The following is a 13,106-nucleotide window of genomic DNA, read 5'->3' as shown; positions in this document are numbered from 1 at the left end:
CTATCAGATCAAATCAAAATATTTATCAGAAATCAGAAATTAGTTCATAAGAACCACAAGGCCAAGAGAAAAATACACCTTAATACTTTATCATTGACCCCAAAATATGTCCTGCACTGGACTCATGAAATGGTTTATACTGGAACTGGATTAGGTTTAGTGACTTTGACGTGACATATATTATGCTCATATTCTAGAATACTGCATATTTCCAGGTAAAAACCAACTAGTCGGCGACATGCTCTGCCTCGCCGGCTCTCTCCTTTTCGCCCTGGTGACCGTTCTCCAAGAGATGATGCTCCAAGTCCAATCCTGCCCCGAATACTTGGCCCTCCTAGGCCTCATCGGCAGCATAGTGTCTTGCACACAAACTTTCTTCCTCGAACTCAGTGACCTGATTACGTTCAACTGGTATGAGTTGGAAACACTCATTCAACTTGGGAGGTACTGCTCTGTGCAGACGATATTTCAAATATTACAGAGTTTCATGTTGAGAGATGCCGGAGCTATAATATTGCATCTGTCGTTTTTGTCTTCGGATTATTATACTCTGATTGCTGGGATGTACATCTTTCAGTTTAAGGTGAGTAAAAAAGTTTGTATTGCCTTTTTTGTTCACACAAGTTTACTTGAAACATATTTGTGGCTTTTCTAGTATTCTATTTATTTGATTTGTCCTTACAAATCTTATTAAGAGCCCATCAATGTGCACACAAGCGCCACTGCTAAATAATCGTGATTATTTAAATGTAACGAAATATATTTTAAAAAGGGGGCCGCTACGTACAGCATTTTGTATCTAAGTACCTTTTGAATACATCAAACTAGTTTTTATGTTGCTGGATTCGTCGATCAATATTACGTAGCGGATACAGTACGTAGCGGTCACCTTTTTTAAATACCTGTCGTTAAATTTAAATAATCGCGATTATTTAGCTGTGGCGCTAGTGTGCACGTTGATGGGCTCTTAAGGATAGAGACAATTTAACGAAATTGATTCTATTTTTTCTTGTGAAAATTACATTTGTTTTGTCGAGTGTATTTTTATGAGTAAATGGAAATGGTAATAATTAATAAATAAAGGTACATATTCTGAGATTATATTACATAGTGACATGGGATATATTAGATACTTTTATCGTGCACATGGTATAATAATATACTCCGCCTGGTACTCTCTTCAGACCACGTGACTGACACAAACCTACGTCATCATGCGACAGCGCTATATAATAGTATGCAATAGCGCTATACAAAGTGGCAATGTTATTGTGACGTAGGCTTGTGTCACTCTGGGAAGAGAAGACCATGTTTTTTTTAGACTATGATCGTGCAATCACATAGGTATAAGTACCTACGCCACATGAAAACGATTTGCCTGACAACCTTTTTATTCAGCAACCGCAGAAGCGGCAAAAGGATAAGTGCCCATGCCCAGTGTCATTGCACTTCCCTCACAAATCTCACCTGTTTTTCAGTTCCACGCGCTATATTTCCTGTCGTACATGCTGGCGATGGTGGGCGTGTTCCTGTTCAGTTCCCGACGGACCACTCCGGGCGAGGCGGTACAGCTACCACAAGTCGTGCACGATGCCGTACAGTCGCAGGATAACGTGTCTATGTGAGTTTCCTATCGTGTTTTGGCTGTTATCTTGTTCTGTTCTTGGGCCATTCCGGGCGAGCAATTACAGGCTATCGTGTGTTAGGTAGGTTTCCTGTAGTAATTATTGCATGTCATAGATACACAAGTACAACGAGTTGCAAAATTGAATGGACACATCATTACCTTTTACCAGGCGAGGCTCACTCCGCGATTTCGTCGCTTTGCAACAAGTACATCCGTTCCACACCAATTTTGGTGGCTAGCCATAAGCGGCGCATGGCGCTGTCGCCACCTAGCGGCCATATCTGTCCTGATCGTAACAGACGCGTTTTGTTAAGAGAGTGAATCTTCTGAACCTAGTACTATTATTTATTCTGTGCTTTTACCAATTAAAAAAAAAACGAATTCCTTTATAAAGTGGCTATGCAATTGTGCGGATAGATGTTCGATCTGACGATATTTACGATACAAGTTACACTATTTTGATTTGATCCCGATCCCACGAGAGTCACAATTAGAACCCCCCTATTAGAACCCTGGGATCGGGGATCCAATGATTAATTAATTAATAGAACCTATATTTAAGTTCTATCTGATCTGATGTACCTTTATTCCTCTCTTCCGTACAATAAAGTGTTACTTAAAGAAATTGTTAACTAGTTTGGATAAACTCGTTTGATTCGCGCAATTTTTTTAAAGTACTATTTAATATTGATTGTAAGTATTATTAGTAATTTAATACTAAGCATTTAATATTGATTTTTAAGCTAAGTATTTAATATTGAAAGTAGGTTTTTTTAGTAATTTAATAGTAAGTATATAATGTTGATTGTATGTGCAGGGACTACACAGTGCCGAGCCTGGACTGCATCCCCATCGAGGCCCTGGAGCCGCCCATGTCGCGCGACACCACCTTCACGTCCTTCCTCGGAGCGCCCAACGGACACCCGCAGCCCTATACTAACGGGAAGGACGTTTGCTAAAATATCACCAGGTACAGTGGCGTTCAAAAGTGCATGGATAGATGTCGACCGTAATGCCTTAATATTACGGTTGAAACATCTCTATGCACTTTTGAACGCCAGTTTACAACCAGCAACACTCCTAACTGTCCATCGATGGACAGTTAACAATGTGGGCTATGGTACAACGTCCTATCAGGTACAGTTTAATGGATAATGAAAACTGCCTAATAGCAAACCCTAAATTAAGAAACCCTTATCAGCTCTACGGACGCCCTAACTGTCTAACGGTAAGCCGTAACAGAGGGCCAGGGAAAAACGAAATTTCGTTATTTACATCTCTATCGCTCTTGCACATTCGGCGAAAGAAATTTCGATTTTCGTTTTTCGTTCAGCCAATGGATAGTCCTACCTGTTGTTGACAAGCCTTACTAACTAAAAGACCAACCCATGCAATGTCTGCCAAACCAATACCAGTACAGAGGTAGTGCCTAATTGTTTTCCATCGTATTTTCTCGGAAACGTTCGTATTTGTCATGCTACTTCAGTCAACCTCAGTACTTTTTGTACCGAGACTGACTGAAATAGCAAGACACGTTCGTACGTTTCCGTGAAAATACGATGGAAAATAATTATGCGCTACATCTGTAACCTTTGTTTAAATTTTACGATGTTGAGTTTAAATTCTACTACAGCTGAACAATCTGCATCAAATAGTTGGTCCTAATCTTTAGTAATGACACAACACCTTGTTACATTGGAGAATGATCTAATTTCAAATGATACAAATGATTAGCCCCGGATTTATTACAATTTTTATTTTTTTAATGTACCTACAAAATAAAGGCAAATAAATGTCCCAATTTTGCTTGCTTTATTACAAAGCATGACCAATCATAGTGAGTGCTACGGTTTTGGCTGAGCATTAGAACATATTGTACCTTGTAGTCATATCATAAGATTGAAATTAGCTAAATAAAAATACTTGGCCAAAACCGGATCGCCTACTTAAAGAAGAGATGTTGCATTTTTATTTCTACATTTGCGAGTATAGTAAAGAATTGATTTGTTGGATAACTATAAAATATTGTTTGCATTGTATGTTCTACGCTGTACCTTTAAAAAGTAAAGTTATTGAATGTGATTTCAAACAATTGAATAAGTAAATTATTTAGTTGCTAGTTAAAAATATATTACCATACAAAGTTTTAATGCAATAATATGAATATTTATTGATAAATACTAACATGAGACAGCATATTGAGTACTACCAAAGAGGATTTGAAGAAGAGAATTACTGTCATGGTAAATTATGTAGCTACAGTTCATTTACTGCCATATTTCGACAGAAGATTAACACTGTTTGAACGCCATTTGACTTTGATCCTTATTCTTTAACTGATAAGTATGTGTTAACTTTTTAAATATTAATATTCACGCCATCTACTCGAGCATAGGCTGAAGGCGCCATCGCTCGAAAACATGGAACCATGTAAATTATGTAGCCACTGTAAATTTACAGTGGCTACATAATTTACTTTGACAATCCGTCTCTATAGACTTTATTCTCTTTGGTACTACATAACAAAACCATGTGAATTTTCAAACAAATTGGTACTGTCAATTTCTTAACCTGTGTAACGCCCGCAGTACAAAATGCGTTGATATTGTAAATCTATAAATAAATACAGTAGATTCATGTAAAAACTTAAGCTCCACTTAAGTGCGCGGAGTATTCCACGGGTATAAGTTAGTAACCTATAGGACCCGGAGGGGAGGTGTGACTTGAATTTTCATATAAGTAATTTAGAACATTCATCTATGTTAATTAATCTAATTAATGAAAATTTACTTTCTCTACAATCATAACTTTCTCTATATAAGAGTTATGAAATATCCCTGCTCAATAATTGTAACTCAAAAATAATGAGAATAATATTAACACATTCAGTGCCGAAAACCCAACTATCGGGTATTTTATGATTTCGTTCCCAGGCCGGACGACCCGATAGTCGGGATCGTGGTGCTACTGCTTTATATGACGAAATTGTTGTGGAATGGCGCGGACGTCTTGTTTGGCTGGGTGGCAATGAGTAACATGTTCAGTGTACAAAATCATTCAATAATTAACATTGATCATTGTGATAGTTGCCGTGCGTTAGCGTAATAGGGATGACGACACATGTTGAATTTTATAGCAAAATCTAGTAAAATAGATAGCAAATGAGCAATTTATCACAATAATGTGGATATTAAAATAATATATGGAAATATTATAAAAATACAAGACCTGAGAGTTTAAAAAAATATTTTTTGCTTTTAACAACCAAAAAGAGAATAAGTAAAGATACCATTCCATTCCTTACGTTTTATCCAAAAAAAGATTATATAGCAACTATATACATAAACGCAATATTTCACCGTCAAAAACACAATTTTCTTGTTTTGTCCATACTTCAAGATGGACTCTCAGTGATTGACGTCACGTTCACTTATCGTTTTGTTAGGAGCGTTTCACGAGTGAAGTACGACTGTCGAACTTTGACTATCATGTCTGACTTTTGTATTGCTTTAATGCAATGGGTCCTATATAGGCATTTGATCCTAAAAACAAACCTAATCGATTGATACTATAAATGAAAATTTGTCATCTAACCTATTATTTTAACACATTTATAACCACTTCATAATTACACGATACACTATCATCACTTATGTAAGTCTAATATCGTTAATAGCAGAATTAGTTATAGTTAGGTATTCTATATGGACATTAAAATAATGTAAAGAAAAAAAAAACTTGTGACTCGTTCGGCCAACAATTGACACAATTCTAGTGCCCGACCAAAGCTTCGGTTTCGGCAAGTTTCGGCATAAAATTCATTTTATGCTTCGGGTTTTCTAAAAAAATCAGTTTCGATCGGACACTATATGTATACATAATTCTAAAGATACAAAATGTTTTCCGAGTACCTCATTGGCCGAATGACCAAGTCAAGTGTCTTATTTACATTATTCTAAAATCTAGATGGAATAGACTATATGTGAAATATTAGTTTCTTTGCGAAGCTTATTCTAATAGGTACTAAAACCTCAGCTAGAGGTATTCAGAGTTCCTTAGTAGTAATATACTTTTGTTATTTCTAGATATGTGTGTTATTTTCAACCAAAATTAACGTGGCGATAAATAAGCGATATATCAATGTGATTTAATATTAGAAAGTTTAATTTAGCTGTTTCATAAGTTAGTTTATTTTTCTTTTTAATGTTTGTATCTACGTTATAAATAAACATAAAAAAATTAGCTGTTAAATACACAAAGTATTTGTCTGTTCAGTATAAGTTCAATTTGGCTAATTCCGTCATAGGGCCTATTCCATCCACTAGCATTTTTCTCGAACAACGAACAACATTGATGATTTCGTCGACAAAGCAGCGATTGCTTTTAGTTTCAGCAATCAAAAGCAAACGGTTTTTTCCCTACGATTGATAATCAAAGAAATATACGCTCGTGGACGGAATAGTCCCTATGACGGAATTAGCCACATTGACCTTAATGGCGTTATTCATAAACGTTTGTCATAATATCTAACAAAGAATTGATAATCGTTTGTCCCTATCCGTCATTTTGACATTTCTGTTTCTTTGAAAGAGACAAAATTTGCAGAGGTTTGTAAGAGGTCGCTAAGTTTTATAATAAGGGGGTAAATCTCTAATAGGTAATTTATTCCTAAAGTTATTTGTAACTACTGCCTGTTTTAGCCTGTCTAGTTTGTAGATATACATAGATATTCCACAAGAATAACAAATGCTATATTACAATAGTGTCTTCTTCCTCGCGTTATCCCGGCATTTTGCCACGGCTCATGGGAGCCTGGGGTCCGCTTGACAACTAATCCCATGATTTGACGTAGGCACTAGTTTTTACGAAAGAGACTGCCATCTGACCTTCCAACCCAGAGGGGAAACTAGGCCTTATTGGGATTAGTTCGGTTTCCTCACGATGTTTTCCTTCACCGAAAAGCGACTGGCAAATATCAAATGATATTTTGTACATAAGTTCCGAAAAACTCATTGGTACGAGCCGGGGTTTGAACCCGCGACCTCCGGATTGAAAGTCGCACGCTCTTACCGCTAGGCCACCAGCGCTTTTTTTTAATTTTTTTTTTTTTATATATTACAATAGTGTACATACGGTAAATGTCACAACTTTAGTACCAACGTCGCCATACTAGCTGTATAGAAAAGTGGTACTTACAGGACTTATATGTTCCTAGCTAAAATTAGGTACAGGCCCTAAGTGACCCTGTTACAATGGAATTTAATCGACATTTTCAACTAAAGAAATTGAGCTCAATTTATTATAACTATTATTTATGTAAAAAAATGAAACCTAATTTTTATTCTTTGAGACATAACTTATGTAGGTAATGAAAAAGTATAACTACCTACTAGATTGTTTACAGTTTTGGCTGCTTCTATTGAATTACATTTTGCGAAAAGTTTTCATGTAAGTAATCATGTTTGTTATTTTTGTGGACTAGTCTAAACAACACTTATCACTGCCCTTTTAAAACCTAAAGTCGTGTGTAGCAACATTTATATAAAACCTATTCCTAGCTAACACTTAGAGTAACTTGTCATGTTATACACCTCATAATAATACACCAATTAAACTAGTCAAAGCAATAAATGACCATACTTATAATAATTAAAAAGAAATTATAGTATAACGAAAACTGCCATAATAATTTCTTGAATTTTTACTCGATTTTTTAATCCAATATTGCGATTTTGAACTAAATATTTATAAGTCATTTTAAATTAGTTTATAATTGAGAGAAATGTATTGGGATTGATAAGAATAAACTTAGAGGTAGCATTTTATAGAGTTAACATTTTACTCGAACGATAGGTGTACTTGTAAGTAATTTTCAGCTGTGATTTTATTTTTAATGTTTTTGAATGAGATTATCTATGGAACTAGTTGCTTTTGTCGAATTTTATATAATTTTGTGGAATCTAGTCCTTAAAGGCGCCGCTATCCACGTAACATTTTCCGAGAAGGTAACCAATGTTGTTACGTAATATTTAGTTCTCAGTAATAATTTAACTATTTCTCAATTTTGTCTTATTTTTATTATTGTTAGTTGGCAACGATATACGAGATTTTTGGACTTTAATATTTAGTCAACCAAAAGACTCGGCTTTGTCCTACAGATGTAGTGCGTAATTGTTTTCCATCGTATTTTCTCGGAAACATTCGTATTTGTTATGCTACTTCAGTTAACCTCGGTATTTTTGTACCGAGACTGACTGAAATAACAAAACACGTTCGTAGGTACGTTTCCTTGAAAATACGATGGAAAATAATTATGCACTACATCTGTATGTAAAGGGGGCCCACTGATTAACAGTCCGCCGGACGGTATCGGCCTGTCAGTTAGAACAACAATTTTACAGTTCCGAACAACTGTCAGGCCGATACCGTCCGACGGACTGTTAATCAGTGGGCCCCTTAAGGCATTAAATAGGTACTCGCAAGAAAATTCCCAAAATACTTTACAATAATTATTTTAATGGAAAATAATTATAAAATTTCAATGAATTTAACTCTGTCGTGGATGGCGGTCAGATTCTTGTCTATTTAGTGTTGGTTTAGTCTGAAAAAGTTTAGCCGTGTTACGTATGACGCTCAATTATTAATCGTAAGGTTTTAAATGTGCATTTAATGAACATTTTGATAGTCCATTAGATCGAATATATCTAAATAGAGACTGCAGATCCAGTCAAAAAACAAGAAATGTAAAGGGATTATCATATTTTATTGCAAAGAACGTTTTTAACGTGATAACGTCTTATAAATCGATGAACACCGGTAGCATGCACGAAAAAGTGTCACGTTGTGGACAAATCTCCATGGTAACGTTGTGGACAGATCTCCATGGTAACGTTACGTAATGTTTTGGTAGTGTAATGGTAATGTTTTCTTATGACGTTATCACGCAAAATTATCGTCCGTAAACCGACTTTACACACAACCATATTTTTTAATAACTGACCGTACGTACCTACCTATACCCTATAGGCCTGTAGCATCGAGATAATTACGGTCTACAATCGTCAGAGAAGTGTTGTTGTTGGTATGGTACAGTCGCCGTCAGATATATGGGAGCGGCCGAGGTGCTCACAAATATCTGAACACGCCTCTATTGTCTAGGCGTTAGTAGTGCGTGTTCAATTGTTTGTGAACACCTTGGTGGCTCTGATATATCTGATGGCGACTATACAAGATATATATCATCGGATTAACTTCACAAATGCGCATACTTGATCTAAAGTGTCATTGGAACTTGCTAACTACATTATGTAAACAATAGTTAGTAAATTCATCATTCATAGACAATTTCAATATGGCGGTTTGTTTACATCATGAATCTAGTATTAAACTGGATTGGGCATGAGTGGTGGGGATAACTGACAGAACGGGATAGTCTTATGTATCTTTCAGTAGGAGTAGCAGCGAAAGCGCTATTATTGTTTGTCCTTGTCAGTCTCACATATTTTTTGTTCCCCACCTTAAATTTAGTATGGATTATGGTGGGCAACAAATAAATTCGACCAATCATAGTGTCGCATTGCGTATGTTTTGTCCCTCACGGAGGCACGCGTATACCACTTCTATAAGATGCTACCTTCTATGGTTTACATAGTTAGCAAGTTCCAAGTTCCATAGATAGGTATACATGGTGGAAAAATCGAGTGCCACATGGATGGCAACTACCTTAAATATTGTTAATAGCACATTTTGTGTAAACGAAACGAAATGAAACGAAAATCTTTATTTCAGGCAACTAATGGCCCATACATAAATACCTTAAAACTAGCATACATATTATATAAAAATATATTTTAAAAAACTAAACACTACATATCCATTATGGTTGCGATGCATTACGCAACCCCGCAGTGTCAGGGAGCCGGCCGCGGAACCGCCGAAACTTGACACCTTTCGGCCAAAACTCCTCCTTGGTGAAGGTCGCTAGATGGTCAGTCGGAACGCTCACCACAAACGAATTAAAATTCGCATTGTGTCGAGATTCCAACTTCGCAATAAATTCAACAATAAATTCTGCATTTAAGGATTTATGAAAAATCGCTTGCCTCAGTCGGGACTCTTAATGGTACGTTTAGGTATGGGGAAGATTAAGACATCTTTATTTTCCTTGCATTCCAGGGATTACTTCTTAGTTGCGGTGCATTTCACGTGAAGGGTGAAATCAAATTTAAAAGGTAATTGTTAGTTTTCATGGCCTTCCGTTATTCTGATTGTATTTGTTATTTAGAGAAAAATGAACCTTATCAGTAACCCTTTCAATCTGCATCATAAAATACGGCACGTTATTTTTTGTCACATTTGACCGGTTCGAGTCCCGACTGAGGCAAGCGATTTTTCATAAATCCTTAAATGCAGAATTTATTGTTTTTAAAACAAAGGAAGGTCTCCTTTACACAAAATGTGCTATTTACAATATTTAAGGTAGTTGCCAATGTTGCCATCCACGTGGCACTCGATTTTTCCACTCTGTATATCTTATCGTGTGTCACATATTACGGTATCCTTGTCAGATACAAAATTCAGGAAGGTGTAACAAGCTCTTTAACGACATAATGTGAATTTTGACGCTGGGAATACCTTTAACTATTTAGCTTATAAGTACAATAAAAAATACACCTTTCCTCGTTACGTTAAAGTTTAAAATTCCTTGTTTTTGTCTGGATCTGTCTGTAGTCAGGATTTGATATTATTTAGCCGAGTAAGAAATGTGTATTCCTTCAAAAGTGTTAATACCTATAGCGATTTAATGGTTGTGTTGATTCTGATACTCAATTGGTTTTGTAACGCTTTTTGTTAGCCTGTGGTTGTCTAGCCATTTCTAGATATTCGCGTCTCGAGAACAAAATTATCTAATATGTATTATAAAGTTAGATAAATATACAACATTTTCATGACATTGACTTTTATTTTATCCCAATGAGAAATTTATCTAAAGGTGTAAAAAAGAAGCTTGGTTAAATAAACTGTACAATTTTCCTTCTTATAATTAGATAGATAAACAACAATATGTTAAGACTGCAATAAAACTTATTATATCATGAATTTTCGACACAAAACTCATAGTAAACGACACAAAATACTGATAAACAAAATCGTAAAAACAAACAATATCAAATGTCGGCTCCACTCGTGTCTGGCCATAAAATACAGCACCGGTCCAATCGCACCGTAATGCTTAAAAATCGACTCAATCTTGAAGTAACAATCACTTTTGTAGTCGACCCAATCTAATACTTTTCTGTCAAACCACACGTACGCTCCTTTGATACTTTCAGGAGCATCTAAAACTAAATACACAGGTGTTTCGGCCGCTTCATCAGGACTGAAAAAACCTTTTCCTCTTGTCATATCGGTCTGAACTAGCCCAGGATGCATGGCATTGATAATAATCTTCCGAGATTCAAGCTCATTCTGTTGAAGTCTCGTCAAAGCACAGACGGCCACTTTAGCGATCCTATAAGCCGCTACCGAACCTCCATCCGCCAAATCATTCTTATTAAACGTACCATTTTTAACGCCATCCAAAAACCAATTTACAAACTCATTAATACCACTGACTGTTAAGTCTTTGCTCGATAACTTATCTATCCAATATTTATTCCGAATATTAGATAAGTGACCGCAGTCACTGGCTATGTTTAAAATCCGCCCATTCTCTCTTACAAGTGGGAATATGTGTTCTTGAATCATAAGCAAACTTCTATAATCAATGTCTATAACTTGTTTGCTGTCTTCGTACGTGGTTTTAAGTCCATCCCCTGCTACGGCAGCGTTGTTTATCAGTATGTCGATACCTCCATGTTTTTCTTTTATATAATCCCTGAATTTGATAATACTGTTTTCGTCAGCGACGTCTAGTTGGTGATACGACGGTGCCCAGCCCAAGGAGCGAAGTTCGGCTACTGCTTTAGTGCCTCGATTGACGTCTCTAGATGTAAGGTAGACTGTTCCTTCCATATTTTTGCAAAGGGCCTTGACTATAGCAAGCCCTATGCCTTTATTAGCTCCGGTGACCACAGCGACCTTCATGACCGCGTTTGATGAGCGCGTGGCGCAAACTGTTTAAGTACATACTTATCTACACAGCAAACGTAGATACCTAACTAGTTATGTACATAGACACAAGGTTATTTTTAATGGGCAAGTAACCGGTTTGATAAGGTGATAAGTCGGATTTAATTCTTATTTCGTGCATGGTACGGTCGACTGGCATTAGGTATTTAATTTAACACGCTGACTCTCGACGTATGATTCAATTAAGTTCCATTAGGTATATGTATATGTATTTGATATACCTAAACGTATCAAGTTAGGTGTACCTGTACACCTGTGTTCTGTCTCGTATTTTGGTTGATAAGGTACTACATACTTTGATGACAATTAAAGGCTTGATGTTTAAATAAATAAATAAAATTATTTTGTTATTGCTCAGATATTTCCGCTACAGTATCTATTACTACGTAGGTAGATATCTACGGACCAACTGCCTTTTAAAAGCCATTAAAAGTCAAGAGCCCATCAACGTGCACACTAGCGCCACTGCTAAATAATCGTGATTATTTAAATTTAACGAATAGAGCAAGAGCGAGAGCAAGAATAGAGCAAGAGCGTGTCGAAGTTTTGTTAGGTATGTAAATTATTTACTCGCTGTTTGCTTTGATTTACAATTTCTAGCAACGAAAACTAGTACAGTCATCAGCAGAAGTTGCTAAGCGGGCGAGGTGTTCAAAGATACCTTGACACGCTCTTATTCTCTTAACAATAAAGTCGCGTCAAGATCATTTTGAACACCTGGCCCGCTTAGCAACTTCTAGATAGAGAGAATACCTAAAGATTTTTTGTAGATAAGCGCACACATTTGGAAATAATAAACATTATCAGTGAATATATCTTTATTATATAAATATTCAACACGTTCCCGGTGTACGATGCCAGGGCAAACATGGTGCCTTTGAATAAATAAAGCATTTTCAAAAATAGGCACATTCATACATTACCCTTGAGCGTCAAACGTCGAACGCGAATCATGTACTTAACCCTAGACGCAACGAGAACAATAATAAAATGATATTGAATTCATAATCAAAGATAACTAGAGTTAGTCCGGTAAAACTTCATTTCTATAAACCTAGTTCTTTTATCCCAGATACTTATTTGTTCGACTGACAAATCAGTCTTTAGTCCAAAATTGGTAAAAAAGCATGGCGATTGGGTAGTAAATTTGCCATTCGAACTGTTATTTTAGTATCTCGGATATAAAAACAGCTAATGCTATAGTTCGTAGCTTTGTAATAGAGCCCGGCGGCTAATCCTATTGTCTATTGTTAAGTAAAACCGCACGTGCTACTTACCTGCAAAAAAGGGTCATAATTATTCTATTTGGCACCTGAGCGCGGGCTAGTCCAACGCTCAAAAAACCAGT

General features: G+C 36.2%; 1 protein-coding gene across 1 annotated transcript; it reads right to left on the bottom strand.

Annotated features, from left to right (window-relative positions):
- Nucleotides 1-10,654: 10,654 nt before the first annotated feature.
- LOC134794395 (carbonyl reductase [NADPH] 1-like) lies at nt 10,655-11,745 on the bottom strand. The gene has a single exon (XM_063766205.1). The coding sequence runs from the start codon at nt 11,711-11,713 to the stop codon at nt 10,742-10,744; it is 972 nt and encodes a 323-aa protein (XP_063622275.1). The 5' UTR covers nt 11,714-11,745; the 3' UTR covers nt 10,655-10,741.
- Between the last annotated feature and the right edge of the window lie 1,361 nt (nt 11,746-13,106).

This window comes from Cydia splendana, chromosome 10 (genome assembly GCF_910591565.1).
Source record: "Cydia splendana chromosome 10, ilCydSple1.2, whole genome shotgun sequence".
Taxonomy (NCBI): Eukaryota; Metazoa; Arthropoda; class Insecta; order Lepidoptera; family Tortricidae; genus Cydia; species Cydia splendana.
The sequence above is the reverse complement of the archived record's forward strand: the minus strand, read 5'-3'. Positions and strand labels throughout refer to the sequence as shown.

Excerpts from the sequence above, each read along its gene's own strand:
- LOC134794395 (XM_063766205.1), bottom strand. The coding sequence starts at position 11,713 with ATGAAGGTCGCTGTGGTCACCGGAGCTAATAAAGGCATAGGGCTTGCT.